The sequence below is a fragment of the Micromys minutus genome (assembly GCF_963924665.1).
Source record: "Micromys minutus genome assembly, chromosome: 6".
NCBI classification, from domain to species: Eukaryota; Metazoa; Chordata; class Mammalia; order Rodentia; family Muridae; genus Micromys; species Micromys minutus.
Genome location: NC_137975.1, coordinates 29,975,960 through 29,999,799, shown reverse-complemented (window position 1 = coordinate 29,999,799; position 23,840 = coordinate 29,975,960). Strand labels below are relative to the sequence as shown.

Sequence of the window (23,840 nt, the reverse complement as noted above, 5' to 3'; positions counted from 1 at the left end):
CTATATTATAAAAACAAAACACTACAAAGTGCTACAGAAAAGCCACTGTAACTGCTATTAACCAATTCTGTATTAATCTTAAGGTCTCGGCTGTTATCCTTTTTCGGTCTTAAAAAACATTATTGATTATTTCCCTAGCAAAATGCACAAACTCAACTGATGCCTTGTCAAGGTTTGTCTTAGTTTCATAAACAGTCATACACGTGCATTATGTGCTTTTATAACCTAGCATAAGTTCCTTGGTAGAAGAAACTACAACACTAGCCTCCATCACTATCACATTCTTAGCAGACATATTTAAATCCTATTTTTGTTGAGGAATCTCAGAGAAGGCCTAATAGAGCAGTGCTATACTTACATTTGCTAAAGTTTCAGTTTCATTCACAAAAATTTCTTAATTCTTTCTACTTTAGATGAGAATATAGAATAATGCCAATGTGATAGATAAATCAAAAATATTTACAGTATGACACATTCCTTCCTGCTGCTTAGAATATTGAGACAACGGAAAGCAATCACAGAGAAATGATATTTGTGTGCTTCTAACAAAATCCAAAACACTTATGCATCTAAGACTATATACTCCCTGTACCCCTTATTTTAAATGTCACTGTCACATAGTACCTGACTGAAATGACTTAACAGAAGAGAGTTTATCAACACGATGGAGGAAGTGTGGCAGTGTAGCTTCTTGGCAGCAGGAATGTAAACGTGCCAATAACACTGAGATCACAGTCAAGAGGAAAACTCCAAGAAAATGGTTTCTTCAAGACACAACAGCCCAGATGTACAATGAACCCGAGACTGTGGAGACTGGGGAAGCTTAGACAGGGCCCACATGGATTCAAGTTAGATGGTGTCCCAGAACTGAAAGAAATGAGTTAGCATGGGTTCCTACCTCTAACAAAAGCTATTTGCAACCTGCAAAGGAAAAATTGGTTTTCCTCAATGGAGGCCCCCTGGGTATATTAACCAAAGGCTCCACGCTCAACAGTATGCAGCCAACACAGAATAAACTCAGTGGTAAAGATTTGTCTGTCTCATAGTACTATGTTGGGCTTTGAGGGAGGGGGTTATGGGCTTTTGCTAATATATTATGCTTTCCAACTTTGTGCTTTTGTGGGGCTTTTGTTTTTTAAAGACAAAGAAAGGATTAAGAATTGGATAGGTGGAGAGAATCTGAGGGGGCTGGGAAAGGAGAAAGTGTAATCAGAATATATCATATGAAAAAAAATTCATTAATGAAAGAGAGACAGAGGGAGAGAAGGGGCAGGAACAGGGGCAGAGAAAGTCAGGCCAGAAATTAATACACCAACTCAACCTGTGCTTTGCCAAGATTTTAACAACTGAAAATGTCTGTCTCCAAAGGATCTATTTCTTTTAGTTTGGTCCTCCTCAAGTTTTCAGACTCATATCATGATACACCCCCACAAGCCAGAGAGCAGGTGGTCAAACAGCCTGGGAGAGATACTTAAGGTTCAAACAGTAACAATCTACCTACCCCTATTAGGCTCACTGCATCTCACACAATCCAACTTCAAAAGTCTCCCTTTTGTCAGTTGTAACTTTGTCCAGAAGGCCAAAGTCTTCTTTATGTCTCAAGGCAATCTCTTGAGTCCCTATAAAGTGTGTTAAATATACAACTGCACACAGCAAACACTTTTATTCCAAATCGGGAGATGACAATATTTTGGACTCAGTCATATTCAAATTCTTGGGTCATTAGTGAAATAAGCCAGGTTCCCTGTCAGGATACAACATGAATTGCCTATTACACAATTCCCAATAAAGTACCCTTTCCCCTTCAAAATATCCAAGGCCTGGCCTTTACCATATGCATTTCTGTTATGCAGTTCTGGTCTTCTGAACTCCCTCTAGAATGAGCCATTAAACTCTGTCTATAGTACTGAAGGACTTCTCAAACTCACAGCTCCAAATCTGTCCTCGTTCTGACTAAAAACCCCTTCTAAGGATCAGAATGGATATGGTCAGATACATCCCAGCAGTGACCCCACTTTATTATCCTACTGCCAGTGCTTGTGTGGATGCAGGTCTACCTATTGTAGTAGCTTGGGTAGTCTCTACCCACCTAGTCCACTTAGTACTACCAGTATATGCAGAGCCGCAGGTCTATTTTATCCTGAGTAGTCTTTGCCCTCCCTCCTTCCCCAAACCAACCCACAGAGAATATATAATGCTGCTAGCATACAAATGGATGGATGCAGGCCCAACTATTAGAGAATATATAATCTCTCCGAGGTCCCATCCCTGAAGAAAATGTATTTTCCCTCCTCTGGAAGCCATCAAGTATCAACAGCTTCTCAGATCTGGATGGAACTTCATAAAATCCTACCCTATTTGTGCTGGTATTCTGGCGGGCTTAATCATGTACAGATCTTATGCAGTCAAAATCACTAAGAATTCATGTGTGCAGATGTGAAAGACTGAATACTCTCAATACAGCAGGTTAGCTAGAAGAGAAACCAAAGGCTAGTGATCAGCTGGCTTTTTCCTTTTTCCTTCAGACTGGATGGCAGCCCACCAGATAGTGCTAACCACTTTCAGAATAGTTCTTCCCCCTCAGTTAATCCCTTCAGGAAAGGTTCCCACAAATACACAAAAAAAGTATGGCTCATGAGCCATTTGAAAATCTGGTCAAGTTGACAAAATTAACTAGCGTGTAAGTAAACACCCCATGAACCTTTTGAGATAGTGTCTTGCCATGTAGTCCTGGATGCTAGTCTGGAACTGAGTAGACCAGGCTTGCCTCAAACTAGTGGTGATGCTCCTGCCTCTGCCTCCCTAGGGCTGGGATTACAGGAGAATACCACCCTACCTGGCTTCAGTCAGAAAATCTTAAAGCAATGTTCTAGTCAAAGAATCCATACTCAAAGCTTGTTAACTAGTTCTCCCTTCACAGCTGTTCTATTGGACTGGGGACACCAAAATATATTTATAAAAAGAGATAAGACCATCAAATAATTATAACTGCTATACTTGGTTCTTCTTTATTTTATGCCTAACAAAAATATATCAAAGATGTAGGTCAAATATAAAAATGATCAAATAAGTTCTGAAATAAACAACCAAACACTTTTAATGAATTATGTACTGGGTAATATTTAAGATACTATCTGTGGTGGTTTGAATGTGAATGATCCTAGACACTCACATACTTGAATTCTTGTTTCCCCAGTTGGTGGAATTGTTTGGGAAGGATTGAGATGTATAGCATTGTTGGGGGAGGTGTATAACTGTAGACAGCCTTTAAAGTTTAAAAAAAAAAATCATGTAATTCCCCACCCCCCTCTCCGTGTGTGTGTGTGTGTGTGTGTGTGTGTATCTGTCATCTGTCTGTCTATGTCTCTTGTTGTTGTATATCAAGATGTGAGCTTTCAGCTATTCCTTCATTACACTACCATGGACTCTAATCCTCTGAAAATTTAGGCAAAATTAAGTGATTTTTTTAAAAGTTACCTTGGTAGTGGTGTTTTTGGCACAGCAATAAAAAATTAGGACAGAGGTTGGTCTCAGGGAGATATTGCGATCAAGACCTAACAATGCTGTTTTTTGAGTGACGTGGCAGACTGAGACTTGCACTAGGGAAGTGGTTAAATGTTGTAACAGGACATCCTAGTGGGGGGCTAGGAAGAAAGGAACACTGAGAGCAATGTGGTCTATGGAGGCTCGACTCAAGAGATCTTAGAGGAACGCAATTAGCAATTGGGCTAGAGACTGTTCTTGTGATATTTTGGCAAAGAACGTGACTGCTTTCTGTCCTTGTCCTAATAATTTACCTGTGACTAAACTGAAAAGTAATGATTTCTTTGGTAGAGGTGATTGCAAGACAGACTAATATTTAGGACAGACTACTATGGACTCATCTTGGCCCACGGCAGAAAGTGGAGCGGTGGGGTGGGGAACATGGGGGATTGCATGAGTCTTCTGAAATCTCAATGCCTACCTTATCAACAGCTATTACTAGTCACACTTATACAGGTACACAATGAAAAAGAACAAGTGGAACAACAGAAATAGAAGATATACATGTTAAACAAGTGGAGCCCAGGCCTGTGCCGGAAAGACTAAGAAGCCTGAAAAGAGGCCTGGTCTGAATGGGAATAAAGGAAGTAGTAAACTCAGGCTAAGACCCCATCCACCCAACTATGTTTCTAGTTTGTGTAAAGAAAAGGCCAGATTTGCTGCTCCTAAAAATAAACTTAAAGAAGCTATTGATGTGACTAAAGGGTGTCAGGTTTCAACCCAAGTGGGAGTCAAACTTAGAGTGTCCACCACATGGTTCTGGGCTTCAGAATTATGAAAAATACACGAGTAAAGGGGTTATAGAATCTTCCTCCACGATTAAGAAGAGCCACCAAGGCCAGGCATGTTGCACAGGAGTCCCTGAATAGAGGTCTTGAGAGGCCAATGCATGAAGCTGTAAAAGGGGTTTTTGTTGGAAACCCCAAGCTATTACTATGTCCAAAGTCCTTCCTTTTGGAATGAAAAGACATTTTGTGCCATTGTATATTGGAAGTAAATAATATGATTTTTTATTTTATGGTGGGTTCAAATGAGGAGAGTCCCTTGGTTCTCAGAAGAGACTTTGGACTTTTAAATTGTGCTGGAAAAGATGTGTCACTGGGCAGGGCTCTGAAACTGCAAAGGACTCATCTTATCCCTACTGCTCTCTTGGTCTTATGGAGGTGGGCTTATCAAATGTGGGCTCAACGCTGTTTCTGTGCTCGAGCATCATGAACTCTAAAAGCATAAGCCAAATTAAATGATTTCTTTTATAATTTGCTTCTGACTCAGTGTTTTCTTACAGCAACAGAATAGTTACTAATATTTAATGATGTATTTTATTTTTAATAAAAAATTGTTTTCCTTAATAAACACGATTCCTGAAAATAGCAAAAGTTACTCCTCAAAAAGAGAAAACAAAGGAAATTTATCTAAATACTGATGGTATTTAGAAGGTATGTTTTCATTGGAAGAGTGCCGGAGAATCAGTCCAGCAGTCATGAGAGAGAAGCAGATATACTTGACTTGTACCACTCCAGGCCAGCTAGACTCTCAGATATAATTTAGTGTTTTTAGGGAATTAAAATAAAAAGTAAGATGTGACAAGATATCTAAAGAGGCAAGGCCACTTCAGAAAATGTTATGAACCCGGAAGACAAATACTCAACTATCGCCACGTTAAAAGTGCTAATTTTTCTTACTTTCCACTTTGTCCTTGCCCTAATTAAGCTATTAAGTTCTACTAACTGTTGAGTTTCATGGTGATTTTAAGAAGACCAGGTAAGTGATTTTAAGTATTTGAACATAATCTGTCAATTCACTCAAATTCCACTTGCAGAAGTCTAAGTTGGCGACAGGCCAGCGATCACAGGGAATGTTAGCAAATAATGAAAAGAGCTAAAGCAGAAGCTGATGGTTGCAACAATCATCTTGGAAGCACATGTTTGAGTTTTAACGGAGAGTCATGAAGATTCCTTCGGGTGTGATGTTAAGATGTTTCCTTCTTCTTGCCTCATTCTAGGGCCTGTGGGAAAGCAGTCAGATCAGTGATGAGAGGATTGCTTACAGGCTTGTATCTCAGAGCATCTCTGTAGGAGCCAAACAAAGCTGCCTGAGCCCTCAGGAAGGCCCGAGCCACTCCATCTCCCGTAGCTGTGGACTGCTTCTTCAGCTTATTTTTCAAGGCCGAGACCTGCATGGCAGAGAGGAATAGTTAAATTAACACCTCAGAAATTGGTACAGCGAGGTACGAACCCAATCAGCAGGCAAAGCTCAATGTCTGCAGGTCAGCCAAAATCCATCCTCCTCCTAGATAGCTTATCTTTTTAGCTGCACGAGCACCTGCTGCTCTGTTAATTGAAACAAGAGCAGGAGAGGATAGCAATGTGCTAATGCAAATTGGTTTATGCTCTCTTTTTTCTCCCAAGGCCTCTTGACATAAATAAGCTTTAATTATTTACAGTAAACTGCTTGTGAGGCACTTTTCTGCAGATTTTTAGCAATTATAACGTGTGTCTACTTGTTTGTAGATAAAGCTGGTTCAGGAGTGTTCATTTCTGTTGTGCATTGTTATTTGTTATGAGTCCTTCAAGATCATTTACAATTTTATTTTCAGTTTGGAGGCATCATTTGTATAAGTAATTTTCAATTTTTACCATTAACAGAAGAAAAGAGAGAAGAGATAAACTTATTGAGACCATGAGTGGAAAACTGTAATGTAAGTATTATACACTGTCTCATTTAAATTTCGTCACATTTTTCTAAGAAAAACATTCATGCTCTCATTTAGAAATGAACAAAACTTGGGGCAAATGATAGGAACCACTTTGTTTTCACAATGTGGCTACTCTGGGGTAAAGCTGTGATACAAGTTCAGTGTCCACTGTTCCCAATTACCACATGCTAGACTGGAGTTCTGTATCATTGCCACATTAATCAGTGACCAGAACAAAATACTAATGTTTTGAAAACAGAGATATTTTATCTGGGAATCTGCAAACACTGAAAAACTGTTGAATTATTACAATATTTTCTGCTAGTTTTATCTTCTAATTTCAAGTGCTATGCACGTTAGAAATGCAGCCACCCTCGTGGACTGACTTTCAGTGATCTCACACAATGTTAACGTCTTTCTATTCATTTCATTAACTAATGTCAATCAAAATAGAAAACTACAGTCTCTGCTCTTAAAAGCACCAAATTCCATATGCATTCCTTATCAATGTTTTAAATAGAAAAATGTGGGCCCACCAACTCAGAGGTCAAGGAAAGTAGGAATGGGGGAAAGAACTCTGTGAGGGGGACCGAGAAGGGGGGCAGAATTTGGGATGTAAATAAATAAAGTAATTAATAAAAAAAATTAAAAATGTGAAGTTGCATCACAAGTCTATTTTCTTATATAAATAAAAATAAATTTAGTTACATTTTAAACTGTACTGCTCCCTCAACAGCAAATTATCTGCATAGACTCCCAGGTAACACAATAACATCATGTATCCTTTCCATACATGCAAAGGGGAACGTTTTATTTCATTGTTCAAGTAGTCCAGACTACTCAGGATATTCTGATTATAATTGAAGTGTGAACCTAATTAACAACTAAACTTTGAATAATGCTAATGAGAAATGAACACAGCATCAGAGGAAAGACCAGCTCTACAGGTGATAAACCTTCACAGTAGTGACATTTTCCAGTGTAAAGTCACCGTTACTGTGATCTCATCAAAGAAACAGACCCCCATTGGGTCCAATTATAACTATAGTTTTGAAAAATTATTGAGTTATGGTATTCATAATCTATGCAGAAAGGCCTTTGTGGAACGGGTCTTTTCCCCATAGCTGTGATCTTTTCAGTTTATATCCAAGCTCCACAGATTCAGATGAAAGTTTAGAGCCTAATTCATTTAGTCACAAAGTGCTAAACCTGATTCATTTCACAGAAAGCTTTTATTTTAAAATCTAACCTCAGTTTAGGTAATCCACATATTCAAACAATAATGCAGTTCAAACACATTTCAAAATGACTTACAGACCTTTAGTCAGCTTTGAAATGTTTTTTCTATATTTAAAAAAAATAGACAACTATCAAAATACTAATTCAATAATTATTCTTCCCATAAAAATTATGATACAAGAAAGATATTTCCAGTGGTTAAGAATATTAAGAAAGCTAAATGAACAGTTGGTTTTTAACATCTTTTCTACAAAAAAAGGGGGGGGGGGAAACTACCTACTTACAAAAGCCATCCCTTCTATCTTTAAAAAACTAAGTTCCCTGATGTATATTTTTCAGTCTACTAGACATTTCAGTTCCTCACAAGACAAGGAAACAGTACCGCTGGAGAGTCAGCACGCACTCTCAGGAAGTGCAAGCATCATCCTTACCAGCTGTTCCTCTCTGTGTTTGGCTATACAACTGCCGCCCAACTCTCCAGGAGAATTTGTCACAACGCTAAGCTCTTCCCAATGAAAAGAGGACACTGCCTTCATTTCTACAGCCAGTCACCTGGTGCATGCTTAGGAGTTCTGTGGAGACATCCAGTATACAGGAACTAAAAAAAATGAGAAGGAAGTCTCTGTTCTATAACTGTGCTTCCCAAACTGGCAGCCATCAGTCACTTGAGCCAATAAATGTCCCTACCCAAGCCCATATCTTCTCCAGCAATAAAGAAGACCCCACATCAAGAATATTCTGCAAACAAGATAACCTCACAACACATTTTATGTTCAATATATTTTTGAAACAGTATTTTGAGCATGGAGTTAAATAAAATACACCATTAAATCAATTTCACCTATTCTTTGAATTTCTAAATGAGCTTTCTAGAGAACTTGTGATGTGCTGTGTGGCTCTTCGTGTTTCTCTTGGCTAGTGCTATAGTAAGCGGCCATCCTATCTAATCTAAGTGTGTAAGGGTTAAAATTTCCCAGCAAGAAACAAACTAATCTTCTCTGTTTATTTCTATATTATTTCAAGTACGTCACTAAGACTTTTTCTTTGCTTGTTCTAGACGGCCACAACTATCACTAGGTCTAAGCAGTTCCAAGAAGCAGAGGGACAGGTGAATTCAAGATTTTTATGTGTGGATGCAGATACTTGGTAGTCTATCAAAATAAGATTGGTTTAAAAAATCCATTTTAGAAAGAAGTGAATTAATCCAATATAAACTGACTGTGTTGAGCCTTGCTGTGTTCACTGCCCTTTAGATCACTGTAGTAAATCAACACTGGTTACTGTTGCCCTTTGGTGCTAATTAGCTTTTGGCAGTTTATAATCTATAATCTGATCGTGTCTCTTCTGAACCCTTTGTAACATGTGCTCTGGGAAATAGCATTTTCTACTTTAGTTCCAAGCTTCTAGCTTTAGGAATGAAATAAATGTACATCTTCCTAAGTAACTGGAAAACTTTATTAAAATATAACTCTGAATTTAGAAAAATATTTAGAACTACGGTCATGACACTACCAAAAATCCTATTAAACTGAAAAGTCACGAGTCATTTTTTCCTTAGGAAAGTGGCTATACTGAACCTTCACTTGTTAAAGATTATATTACAACTTTTATTATACTTACTTTACTTTAGATACTTTTCTACCTATAAATATATTTTCAGTCTAGTTAGATATTTATAGGTCAAAAATATTGAATGAAAAATAAAACCTTTAGAAATAACTATTTTATTTCTCATCTTAAATGTTTGATGCCCTTCATATAAGAAGAATTTTAGTGTCAAAGCAACCATTCCTAGCATTAGAAGCAGGATTTTAGCGGTAGGGGTTTGCAGCAAGATCAATAATATTGACACCAACTGTCCACGTTGTCCCTCTTAGCAATGAAGTGACTGAAGAAAAAGACAGAAGTCCACAAGTAAACAGCGCAAATGGTGCAAACAGAGTGTGGGACCATGTGCTCCACAGTCTTGCAAAGAGTCAGTAAGTCTATAAGACACTGCACAGGCATGTCTGTGGGGTTTCTCTTCACTTCTATAGCATCATTCTGATACAGAAAACTGACTTCTTTACCTAGACATTCTAATTTCAGAATCATGGTAAGGAGCAAGGATGAAGATATTCGGCCACAACGATGGTCAGCATGGCATAACCCCAAGGAGCCAATAATGGCTTGCAAACCTTGGCTAACTACCTAGAGATAGTCATGGATATAAAAGTAGCATTTCATTAAAACAGCTAAATACCCGTCTATATTCTGTAGCTAAATACCTAAACTATAAGTTTTGTTAATAAATGTTATCTTCACCCCTCAACAAGGAAACTTCTCTTTGCAACAAATGCAGACCATTACAGAAAAGCACTGCTGAGCGAGCCCATGCAGCGTCGTGGAGCCCAGTCCCACGGACACATCTACAAGACAACACCGCACCTAAGGCTCCGGAATCATAGCCTAAGAAGGGGCTGAGGGCCCTAAGAAGGGTTTGCTGAGGCTGTGACTCCTACAAGCGTAAGAAGGTATAGCTATAAAGTCTCGCCAACATGGCCGCCTAAACAGGAGCCGAATAAAGGTTACCTCAACAGACAGGAAAGCATAGACAGAGGAAACCCAAAGTCCCAACCCTAGATAAAGATCGCCAGGTGATTAATAAAGTCTAAGAGTAGGAAGAGTATAGTTAATGACTCAATTCCAAGTGATCATCCCTGGAAACATACACATACAGTAACACTATATAGACCCAATTGGTTGTATTTATATATTCAAAAATATGCACATGCACATAACAATAATTTTTTTAAAGAGTAATTCTTTGACTTATATATCATCCACTGGTATGGAAAAGAGTGAGTTTACTGTGCTATAAAAGGCATATTATGTTTTTGTGCTGATAAAAATGGCATCTAAACTTGGCCAAAATTATCTTCGCTTCAGCTTCCTGGCTGTAGAGATGAGAGCTGCCAGAGGACAACCATCCATTTTCCCTGTCGTTTGTAATGGACATCCTGAGTCTGAACAAAGTATGGATAACCTAGAGATTTCCCTTGTGACTTGCTGTAGGTCCTACTTACTATAGGACCAAGCAATTGGAACATGAACTGGGGTGGACATACCTTGTCTGCTTTTCTCATTTCTTCTGAAGCAAAACAGAAAACAAATCGTGGCTCAGATACCTTAACCCTAGAGGGGATGCTGTGTCTTAAAGATGGAAGTTGCCTCACAGCTCAGAACGATGTTCCTTTCAATTATTATGATAAATATATTTTTAATATTTTGTAAGTGATTGCTTTTTTATTTTGGGTATAACATAATTTATTGGTATGCCCTTTCCCTCTTCAAACCCTCCCAAATACTCTTCCTTGCTCTCCTTCAAATCCATGGTCTCCTTTTTCATTAATAGTTGTTATAAGCATATGTATATACACCTGCATATTCATAAATATAACCTTCTTAGTCTGTATAATGTTATTTCTATATATGTTTTCAGGTATGACAATTTAGTATTGGATAAAAAATATTTTGATCAAGACTGATGAATTTTCTCTGCTACATTTTAACTTGTACCCTAATTGATTTTCTACTTAAAGTTGAAACAGGGCTATACAATAGAATGCCCATCATATGAGATAAGAGCATAGACCAAACTCTGCTTCTGCAGTTTCTCATACTGGTGAACCAGAAATTTAGCATTAAATGAACTGACACATCATCAGTTACCAGCCAGGCCATGAGGAAATAGTCATATTAAGCCAGAGAAGAACACTGAGCTCTCAAAACCCTGTACATTACTATGAAAGGCAATTCCTTCAGGGACCATAAAAGCTAACGCTTAATTTATTTTCCCAGCATCTAAGCCTAGAACAGGTCTATTCTCCATGTCTCAATGAGCTACAACTGCATGTCAATCTCAGAACTGCACCTGTTCTGTATAACATCTGTTTACATCTCTAAAACTAGATGAGCCACTGTCACAGTGAAGCGCCTTTAAACTGGCGTGTCCTTTCTTATTACCACTATCTTATCAGCTCTCAATAGGATATGAGTACACAGTAGGTGCTTGATAAAGAAATGCTGAGCCAATGAATGTCTCAAAGTGAAGTAAATGAAACAGACTGTTCCAGAGATAATTTCACCATAACTCTAGTTCTCTCATGCAGAGCATCTATGAGGAGCATCAGTATCATAACACATTTCAAAGTTTACCAAGTCACTACAATACGAGAAGTTTACAAGTTCCACGGACGTGTGTGTTTGCTCAGGATTACACACCACAACACTGTCTTCAGTATGGGGAGTCAAGGCTTCACAGGACTAGACTAAAAGGGAGAAGACTTTGAAAGACAAAAACAAAAGTTTGCGACTCCGTTGCCCCCCTTAATTAACAGTAAGAAAGCAGAGAAGCATGTCACGAATACAGCATGGAGAGCAATGGGGGCGGGGCACAGGGACGACAGACACCCTTCCAAATGAAAGGCTGGACAAGTCCATGGGATCCATGAGCACTTATGGACTCTAAAGGTAGCAAACACCAAATTAACTTCATAAATGACAAGCAAGAGACATACAAAGACAAGATTTACTAAAGCTCTTACTCAGCTGAGAGGAAACAAAGATCCTTGAAAGAGTCACAAGCACACTGAAGACTGAAGGTGTGTTTCTATTTTTCCCTGTACTCTTCTTCTATTTCAGCTCTGTACATTTAAACTATACAAGAAAAAAAAGAGTAGAGAAATAGTGATATCTGTAATAATTTATCTACTTGCAAACAAAATAAATCTCTTCATTTAAAATGATCACAAGCAAGAAAATATAAGTTTTCACAATTAAAAAGCCTTCATATTGGGGGCTTTTCAAGTCTGCAAGAAATAAAATAAAAACAAAATTATATGCTTTAGTATAGGAAAAAAATACATTCTGGATTGCTTTCTTTTTTTCCATTATGGAAAGCAAATGAAAGTATTCTTATATAATATTCTAGATAATAACGACACTGAGATTTTTAAAAGCAAACTTCTGTGTCAAGAAATGTAGACAGTGTAATTGGATTTCTTATCAGTAATCACTCATCTGATGCTTACTAACTACAGCACAATGTAAAAGCTGGTCTGGCTGAGGCGGGTAGCTGGTGCCTGTGTCCTGGCACCTGAGGATGCATATCCTTCCTCAGGGGCAAACTAAAGTCAGGTTTATTAAATCTGTTCTATGCATTATTTTCTCCATGTTATGTTATAACTTGAGGAAAGTTCTATTATCTTTCCAGGAGACAAGCACAAGCTTTGTAGAGACTTCACTGACCATTCAATGCTCTCAGGGTTAGAGCAGAGCTGTGACAAACCTAGAAAGGATACCATACTCCCAAGGACCGGCTCTTCCTCACGACATAACTGTGACATTTAACTTGTTAAAGACTTCATGTTAGAGGATCCAGGCAATGAATTAAACATATATTGAGAATATTCATGACCATAAGAGACTTTATATCTTTTCCAATTTTAAGTTAATTCTAAACACTTCTGAAATAGCCAATTCTTTTCTAAACTGATTCCCAAACAAACTCTCTTAAACTCAAAAAATTTAACATAATGTCTGTCTCTCCAGGGTTCTCTAGTTCTTCAGGTTCCTTATGATTTTTGTTGGTAACTGGAACATTATGCCATTCCTTTTTCATATCACAATACAATCATTAGCACATTCCTTCAAAAGATATTCTAAAACATATGTGTAACAAGAGTGAGATCTTACGTAAGACCATTGATAAGAAGCACTTCCTCATAGTTCAGTAATTCAAAAGGTGTTATACCAAACACAGCTATTTAATATAACAGCCCCTAAGTTAGAAGGATACACAGTGGATGTCTGATGTTTGTGATTTTAATTATACTGATTATTACACATAGTAACATTTAAATGCAGTAGATACTTTTATAAATCCCTGTCATAAAAAATATTTTCCAGTGACACTAGTTGCAAGATGAAAATACCCTAAAAATGGTGCTGAAAAATTTTTAAACCAAATATATCAAGCTCTGATTCCTTTCACAATGGCAAGCTGCTTTTGAATGAAATTGTGAACAAGCTACTCTTCCCTCAGATGTGCCTGACATGTACTGTGAGAAAACTACTCTTTGCGACACAGATAAAAGGACCAGCCTTATCCACTAAAGCGCTAGCTATTAACAGTATACTAACTATGCCTCAATTTTCTTACCTAAAATGAGAACATGCTCTTTAATGAATTAAAGCCATCTAAAGACAGTTATGACATTAAGGCTCTGTCAGCTGTCACTTCTCAGCAGGTTTCATCTCTAGAACTTAGTTTGTAATTGCTGATCTTAGCATTCCTGTGAGAACATTTCTTAAATCATACTATAATTCTAATTACCAGCCTGATTTTCCAGCAAGTAAATAGGTTACATTCTTACTTTATGAATAGTAGTAACATTTTCCAAATTATTATAAAATATAAATGACAAAAATTAAGATGAACACTAAAACTAAGAAACATAAAATTTTAAACAGCTACATAATTAAACTAAGTTTGTTTATAAATATATGAAATGAGAAATGTCAATAGTTCGTTTTCTGAAATTAAATGAACTCATTTGAAATGTCCCCTGTTATATATAATTGAGCCTTTCTTCCCACTCTCATAAACACACTACAACAACACTAACTTTGATTGATGGTTACTTAGCCCTAAAGTTTACCTTTCTTTTTCAAATACTCCAACTACATATGTTTGAAAATGTCTACATGCAATATTATTAGAATAAAGTCACAGTATATTCATAAACAAGCTACAAGAGCGTGTTTCAATGTGTCACATCTCAAAAAAGGTTTTCTGTGAAATAATAACCTTAACATCCACAATAAAACATTTGACTTCACTTTTTTTTTTTTTTTTCTTTTTGATGATCCAAATCTATAGTGAAATGATGGAATCAAAAAACAACTGTTCTTGTCAGAAAACAGGAAGAAAGTTTTTTCCCCCTCCCAAAAGGAAAACAAAGGATTCCTGAAGCTTGCCCTGATTTATTTTTCCAATTTTAAATACCTTAAGAGCAGCGGAAGTGCTACTGGCGTGGTAGTATTTCTAACAGTCAATAAATCTAAAATATTATGTGTGAATATTGGAATGAAGCCATTAAGAAGATTACAGCATGCAACACACCAGAGGGTCCACAGGAGAAAAGGGCTAGTAATTCAGGACAACTGTGACCACTGACCTCTGAGCAGCCTTGGCCACCGGTCCATGTGCCACAGTAATGGAGTGCACATGCACACACAGTCGCCCAGCCTGTAAGCATAATTTAAATGCTTTGGTGGGTGACTTTAAAAGGACCTCCTTTTAAATTTCAGTTAACTTATTAACTAATCAAACAATGCCAATACTAATACCTTTCAGGTTTCAAAAGTATTTACTAATGTAAATCAACACATTCAGGATTTTATCAGATCCTACTTAAAACATTTGCCGTTTTAAACTGTTGTAATACTTTGTGTTTCCTCCAGAGCTCTACAGGGCAGCCTGAAAACCTGATGAGAATGAGAACTTTATTAGAGATGCTTTGAACAACAGCCTAAAATACCTTAGAAATTCACTAGAACATTAATTAATACACCTTCTATTTCCAATAACTGGCTCTTGTTCTTGCTCAGACCTTTTATTTGCCAAGTCTTCAGCTATCCGCAAGTCTGAGGCCATTAGACGGCAGCATCTCTGCAGTTCACGTGGGCTCGCTGGCCAGGCTCCTTTTACCTTCAGGCTTACAATGGCAGCCAGGCTAATGTGCTGCTAAGAAGTAAACTGCGAACAGGCTCCGTTGTAACCTCAGATTTGTATCTGTACATCTGAATGCTGGTTAGCAGCCCTATACATTTAAATCAATACTTTAATTACAAAAAAATTATGTAAGAGAAGTACTTCTCAGTTCAAAGGAATTCCCATTGTGCTGAGACTTCAAAGGCTTGTCTCAGGATTGAGCTCAGTGCACTATACAGATTTTAATATCATGAAGAGAAAGGCTGGGTTCCTCTCTCTCCTTTGCAGTAAACAGCCCTTCCTCCTAAAGTATAACAGTTGGAAATGTGCATAGCTTAAGGAAAAGGTTTAGAAAAATCAGAGTGTTGTTTTCATAATTTCACTGTGTAGTGAAAACTATCTAGACGGATTTCTAACCACATAGCGTCTCCATCTCCACAGCCTGCAGAACCTATAATGAAGCATCTGGCGGCATTAGGTTAACAAGGCAGCATCAGAGTCCACTGGTCTGACTTTGGGTTGTTCACACAGAGCGACTTTACTACAGTTAGAACATAGTTTAGTTTAATGAGCTTAAAGGTCAAAGAATGGCTTGGATATTGGTAAGCATAAGTAATCTTGCTTTGATATTAAATTCCCATTTCTCTATCACTGGCTATAAGAACAAGCTAGGTAAGAACTGTTTCTTATTGTTAAATTGGATATTTTTAATTCACTTTCTCAAACTCTTTAATAAAGAAAAAATATAGCAATGTTTACTTCCAATTTTCAAATCATAATAACTTTAAAAAAATGGGCTTTTTGAGGGTTTTTTTTTAAAGGAAGTGAGTTATTTTAAACTTAGAGCAATGCTATGAAGATACTTAGACAGCCATTGAATAACCACAGAAATATCACTAGTTTGCTATTTTGCCCTATACTAAAGAACATAAAAAACAAAGCTGAAATTTTACACTGTTTAATATAAAATATCCTATTTCCGATTAAAAACGCAATCACCACACACACACACACACACACACACACACACACACACACACAGCAAGATCAAAGATCCAAAGAGAACTGGCACTTAATTTATCAGCTTTACAGACAAAAGACTGTTTTCGTCATTTCAAAAGGATCAGATGTCTTTTATGACAAACTGGGCTTGCAGTTTAATTTACAAATAGAATTCTAAGTAAGCATTCTTTGCTCTGCCAAAGCAGATGACGAACTGTAGGTTTTCATTCTTCTGGACCTCAGCAGGACAGGAAAGATTAAAATAAAACTGAAATAATTTAGAGAAAACAAATAAATGTTTCAGAAAGTTGAGGGAGATCAAAGCCAGAATTTTCTGACCCCAACTGTACAAGCATTTCTTATTATATTGACCAGTGCCATCAGATCATTAATTAAAAGGAAAGGCACTGGCAGGTGGCAGGGAAGCAAAAGCCGATAATTGGTCCCTTCTTCTTCTTGCCTTCAAACCCTCTCTCATTCTTTTGCAAGGCATGCCACTAGGCAGACAGAATGCCTACTTTGTAATATAATGATTAAGATGAGATGAAGAGACTTGGTGTTTAAAGAAACTCTACCTAATGAGTGCATCTAGCTTTTTAATTATGATCCCATTTTTACAGTAAAGAATATGGTATTCCATTTAACATCTTGACTGCCAAAAGGAAAAAAATATTAAAAGTAGAACCTACTTACAACCCTCAGATACACTGACTTTAAAGGTTCAGACAGAAGGTAAAAAACTATATTTTGAGGGTCCAGCTCACCACGGACACCCCTTGGACTTACCACATCAGTAGGCAGGCTGCTCAAGTCATTAAATGGTGATTCTAACGTGTTTGTATCAACATTTAACATAACCACATCTTCCAATGATTTATTTTTCACTCTCTGTTTAAAAAACACAATTATGAAAAAAACTTATTATATTTTTCTTACAAAATTAAGATAAGTTTGGAAACAAAAAAAAATCTTGGTACATTCAACCTGCAAAAATTAAAAAGGAAAATTTGACATTATAAAATAATAAACAGCTTTGCTTTCTGAGAAAGAAAATTTGATTATAAATTAATCAAAGAGATTACACTAATTACACTAGAAAATTTTCTCAAGAACTATTAAATTAATATAACTGTCAAAGATTTAGCCCAACAAAATTTTGTAGAATAGGCAGAGGTATATCAAATATAAAATCTGCGGCATTTACCATTTGAATGTAAACCCTATGATATGGTAATTTGTTTCCAGCTTCAAATCTATTTTAGCATAAAGACACTGGAGGCTTATATTTATATAAAATCTCTACATGTTATCACATTATGTTTATAATAACTATGACTACAGAACTGACCTACATTCAAGTGAATAAATATGTTCCTACACTGCTTGGCCAATATGCATCAAGGCGTAGGGGCAAAAGTGCAACAGGAACACAATGGGCAGACTACAGCCATGTCACTTCCCAACCGTGCCCTCATATGAATTTCTGTGTACAGAGTAAAATTTAACTGTCCATCAGACCGGCCTATCTTTCCATGTTGTTTGAAAACCTCTGTTTCACATGTCTGCTTAAATTACTGAATGTACTATCACCATACTCTCAGAGGTGACTGATGCACTCAAGGAATGGAGTGCAACCACAAGCCTACAATTCCACAGGCACGGAGGCTTACTGATGAAGGGTAATAAATAATTCCAATACAGCACTTTTAAGTGTCCTTATACATAAGGCACTTGGTACTTTCAGTTAAGTGCACCATTATTTTTTGCTAGAGAGAGGGAAAACAAAGGAGGTCTATGTAGCCCTGGCTGTCCTGGAATACTATGTAGACCAGACCAATCTTGAACTCACAGAGACCCTCCTGCCTCTGCCTTCCAAATGCTGTGATTAAATGCATACTATATTAGCTAAGTGTCTCAGATTTAAAGCAGTTTAACCAGTTATTTTGTTACACGTTGATTCTGATTAAAGCACCTCTAATCCATTCTGGATTTCAAATCTTTGGGTATTTATCCAAATGTCAAATTTCCTACAGAAGTGAGACCTGGGTGAGAAATTTCTATGTGGTTAGAAATCTACAATGTAGACTGTGTGTTCCCAAGAGACATTTTTCTGGTGATATAATTAAAATTCTATACACATGTCTAAAAATATACTTATTTCCTTTTTCTTTCATGTGTTCAAATATTTAGAAGGTATAAATGTATGAACTGTATTATTTAACATATGAACTATAATTTAATAACAATTTATAATATTATAATACAACGTGGTCATCTCATGCCACAGAACCTGACATAATACAAATCACTAAATCTATTTTTCCATTCAGAAACGATTGTGTCTAAACACTCCGACACAATGACTATGTACCATCAAGACCGTATTGATGACATTAGCACAAAAGTCTGAATAATGGTATTATTGTGACATATAGACTTTTTCCTATGGCTTTTAGTATTTAAGACAGGTAGCAACAATACTAAATTATAGTTAAGGGACTACTGAATAAATGTAGAAAAATCTGCTCAGTACTAATAAATAAACTAAAATTTTAATATTAAGATAAATCAATTTAAACAAAAGGGGGAAAGTAGGTTGCAATTTAACTACTTGATAACACTCTTGTTTCTCTCCAAAGTTAAGTGTCAGCTTCATCTTTGACTAGGCATGCAAGTCAGAAACAGCACCTCTTTCTCTGTTTCATATTTTTTATATCTTTTGAAGGGTGCAAGTTAAAAAAACACATAAAAGTAATTTTTTTTCCAGAAAAGTAAGAATATATTGCTGGACCCAGAGTGAAAAGCTGGTAAAGAATAGTGAGGTCTCTCATCCTGTATGTCAGCCCTTGCACACACGGTGGCTATGAACGCTGTGCACACTGGTGTACGGTAATGGCATAGGCAGGTCAGCCTTTCCAAGGAGACAGGCAAGGCTGCCCTGTGTCTGTAGCTTCCAAGTTACTGAGGTACGAACTCAGCACTTAACTTCACCCAGAGGCTTCAGAGAGAAAAATCTATTTCCCTTATTTCAGAAATGAATTTGGACTTTGAAACAGTATTTTTCAACATTCTTTACTGACAATTACATAAAAAAGAAGTGAAAGGAAGTTTCAAAGAATATAAGTTTATAGTTATAAAATCATGCTTTAGAAGCTGGAGGATTTTATACAATTAATAATATTAGTCAAGACTGTTAGGACCAAAAAGACGAGAGCACTTTTAGATTTCTCTTTAAAAAGTTGCAGTTGCTTAAAAAGGGAGGGCGGTCAAAAAGTTATTCATTCTTGTCTCATATACTAACTACCCAACTGCCTACACACCCATATTCAGTTTAAAACATGTATTATAAAAACTAAGAGTAAAAATTAAATTTAAATCTGTTTGATAGAGGCATAATGAAGAATGAACTATCATCTTACTATAGTTTAAGAAAATTGCCCAGAGGTTTTATTAATGTTTGTTGGTGTTTTATCTACATGTGTGTGTGTGTGTGTGTGAGGGTGTCAGAAGCTCTGGAACTGACTTTACACACATGTGAGAACTACCATATGTGTGCTGGGAATTGAGCCTGTGTCCTCTGGAAGAGCAGGACTCTTAACCACTGAGCCTCCTCTCCAGTTCCTTATGCTCCTCGTTTAAAGGACGTTCAAGTGCATCTTTTCCTCCCGTCAACAAGCTGAACTCTGGCTGATAAACAAGATAAACACAGCACAGAAAGATGTGGCAACTCCACAGTCTAATTATGGGTCTAAATATTCCACTTTATAAAAGGAACTGACTCATAGTTAGAATGGTCTTTTTCTTCAAAACAGTGCTTCTCAAATTTTTTTTTTTAAAAATCAAAGATCAATTTCAGAAGGTTGAAGGGAAAGTAATATAATTATATCTTAATTCTTGAAAAAATTATTTTAAATGTAAAGATTCTCATTAAGTGGCCAATAAGTATATGATAAATTAAATAAGATACCTAATGTGCTTCCACATCCATCATAATTTGGAAAAGACTAATTATTTGTTTTAAAGGTGGTTGTAGATGTATTCCACCCATAAAAATTAGCATAAGGTCACCAAATACTCTCACCAATTTTAAATAAATTTCATCCCTAAGGAAGTACATTATAAAACAATGTGTGAAATGAATACGTTGAGTATAGAAATTATGAAAATCAAACTTTGTTATGAATAACAAAAATCTGAATGATTATTCAAATGAAAGTCAAAGTAGTGAAATTGGGGTTATATACTACCTGATGTAATCACAGATAACATCTACCTGTTAATGCCTCATTTCATATACTTGGCTTATAACAGTTTCTTAAAATTAATAAAATATAAAAAGTCCAAAATTTATCCCACTCTCACTCTCGAAGCATGTTAAACCTACTAAAACTCCATTAAAATCTAAACTTCAGTGACAATGAAGCAAAAGAATTATTGCATTAAAGTTTCAAAAAAAAAGAATTCCAAGCTTTAGAATATATAGAATTCTATAATCAGAGACTTTCTCAAGAATTGGGCTCTATTTTAGTATAGAAACCTTCTCATATCAAAGCAAAGACTAGTACTGGAAACTAGTAGGAAAAGCACACCTAACTAGTCTGTGCGCTCATTATAGTAATGTTACTCTGTACCATCAGCAATAGAGATTTGTTTGGATGAACTGACATCAGCTAGCATAATGATGCACCTCAGCTAACTCAAACCTTATGTTTTAGCCTTTTGTTAATTAATATGACAATGCTGTAAGAAAAAAAAGGCCCTTTCTAGAAATCTCACAGACTATACACCCAAGTGTTTAAAGTTTAAGGAGTTTCATTTGGGGGATAAAGTAAGCAACAAAAATCATTTTTGAAACAATGTGATGGCAGGAAGAAAAAAACCCTACTAACTTCATCTTCTACTGTAGGACTAAAACTCTGAACTTGGAAAGGACATTCTTTGTCTTCTCCTTACTTCTGCCTGTCACAGGCTGGCCTAGCATTGCTCAGACCTTAAAGACTTGAATGACAAGAATGAGCCACCATGTCCAGTTAATACATTTATCATTAGTGTGTTAAACTCACATTTTGCAAATCACCTAATGAACTGAAAATAATGAAAGGTAAAGGAAAAAAACTGACTTGGTGAATCATAAACATATAAAATTTAATTTCAAAATATTGTACCAAATATAAGATATAGAAAATCTCAAGTTGTAAGATATCACTGGTTCATCAGGGAACAATTATTTTCTTATTGAAAACTGACCATGTGACTTTAAGCACAACCATTCCCATGGGTTTTACGATGTCATAGGGCAAACCAGTACACTCAGTTAACTGAATTCATTTGAGGGACACTTTCTGAAAATATTCTATTGAGTATTTCCATAATGCATCCTAGAATTAGTCAAGTATGCTTTTAAACTCTATTACTTTTAATTAATTAGTTTTATAACTATCTTACTATAAAAGATACTCACCTCTATGAGACTGGAGTGTATTCCAATCAGGTATGGCATTGGAGCACTAAATTAAAAATACATGTGTGTATAGATTCATATAGTTCATTATAACTGAAACAACATTAACGTCATTCAAACGCTTACAAACTAATTTCAAGTGTTCAGTCCACCATAAGACATTACAGATTTTCAAAATTACATAATGTATAAAAGTTAAATTTCATCTTCTAGAACATTAATATATTTAAAGCTGGTTTATATAAAAATGTCTAAATCCCTTAGTTCTAAGTGAAAAGTTCTATACGTAAATAACATTTTATCTAAGAAGACTATCAGGGTTTCGGTCAAATATGTCCTAAATAACTATCAGAAGTATCTCCACTCTTTGCACATGTCTCTTGGTCAGTTGGATTATCTCTGCTAGTTATTGCTTTGTCGGGATCTCGTTCCTATGGTGCCATGGCCACTGAGGCAGCAGGTTTTACCTCGTTGGTCCTCACTGCTCTGTCCTCCCTGCACACCTCCCTCATGTGCCTTCCGCTCATTCTACTTCACTGTTAATGTAATCATTTCACAAAAATAATGATTTTAAATGAACTATTTTCAGGTCCTGACCTCGAGACCATACATGATCCTGAAGGAAACAATGGAGACAGGACACACTTCTTCCTGGATCTTACACTCCAGCAGAACATACAGATGCTAAATCAACTTAATATGTTAACGTATAAATTAGATAAATGTTAGAAACAATCGTTAGGAAATAGAAGATGCAACATATTCATCTTGAAATTTCTAATAAATTATCAAAAAAGAAAAGCATGAGGGCAGACAGATGTCCATAAAAATGATAAATAATGTGAGAACGAATTTTTTTAAAACACATCTTGGAAATCCTTTTATAGATATCTCCAGCCTTTAGCCTTTTATACTGATGCAAACCCTGTTTCTCAAAGGCTTATACAATGTTGTGAGCATCACTGTTGTTACACTTGCACTGCAAAGAAGCAGTAACAGGTGATGTTAACAGACATCAAGTTATCTCAAAGTTCAAAGGTCAGTTAAGGATGACTGAACAGTAATCTATATATCCAAAATCCTAGAAACCATAAGCTGGTTTCTCATTACTATGTGCAATATTTAATTACTACTCTAGTAATTTACATTTTGAGTTGCCTTTTCTTATTGTAGCCTTGTTCCTTCATATTCTTTTAAATGTCTATGCAATGGGTCATCTGAATGGAGCTGGTGTGATATACTGAAAACTTCACTTGACTGCTTACATGCCTTCATCTCTTTTGGAACTAACCCATTTTGTACCTTCAAAGGGAAAGAGAAACAAACGTGGACTGTTGCACCTTTGCTGGGAAAAGGGAAAGCTGATCATTGTGCTAGTCCACATTCTTGTCCTGGGTTCTTTCTGCAAATCCACAGAAAACATAAAATGCAAATTGCTATCCTGGTCTCCAAGAGCATTTTGGGCAATTGTCACAAAACAGGATGGCCAACTTCCTGTATCTTAAATATGCCACATCCACAAAGCTTCAAACTTTTGTATAGCAATATTAAGATCTCTATGTGAATATCCAGGCCGTCTGAGGTTTAGAATATTTTACAAGTAATATTTACAAAACAAAAGAGTCTACAGCATCTCAAATTGCTAAGGATGCCTTAAAAAGAACCAAACAAAATACTAAAACCTTGTAAAACTAAGAGGTATGTCCATCTTACAAATGTTGGACAAACACTAAGTAGACTAGCATTTCATAAAAGAATCTAGACTTACACAATAATCTTAAGAAATATATCCATTAAAAATTCTTCAAAATGTTTCTAAAACCTACTTGCTTTTTAAGATACAATTGATATGTTCATAAAAATTAAGCTATAATTAAAATTATATAGTAATAGGCTCCTAAGACAAGTGGAATCACTGAGCATTGATGTACAGTTTATTTTTTCTCACTAGTTTTTAGCAAAACCCAAAATGTACAGTAGCTTGAACTAAAAACACTAAAACTAAAAGTATAATTTTCTAAATCATAACTGACAGATGCAGTTTTGACAGAGTCAAATGAATTAGGTGTTTCTTTCCCACTCGATGGTATGTATCCTTCTGTGGCATAAGCCAAATCTGGAAAGTTGTTTTGCAGGCCTAGCTG

General features: G+C 36.2%; 1 protein-coding gene across 3 annotated transcripts in view; it reads right to left on the bottom strand.

Annotated features, from left to right (window-relative positions):
* DENND1B (DENN domain containing 1B) overlaps positions 1-23,840 on the bottom strand; it is a 213,453-nt gene that overhangs the window by 81,098 nt on the left and 108,515 nt on the right. For all 3 annotated transcript variants that reach the window (XR_013975047.1, XM_080917652.1, XM_080917653.1), the window contains 3 exons: positions 21,697-21,742; positions 17,022-17,123; positions 5,591-5,716 (listed from right to left, as the gene is read on the bottom strand). Coding sequence is in view for 2 of the 3 variants with exons in the window: in XM_080917652.1 (XP_080773778.1) it covers positions 5,591-5,716; positions 17,022-17,123; positions 21,697-21,742 (274 nt within the window). In the remaining variant the exon portion in view is untranslated. The remainder of the gene's footprint in view (positions 1-5,590; positions 5,717-17,021; positions 17,124-21,696; positions 21,743-23,840) is intronic.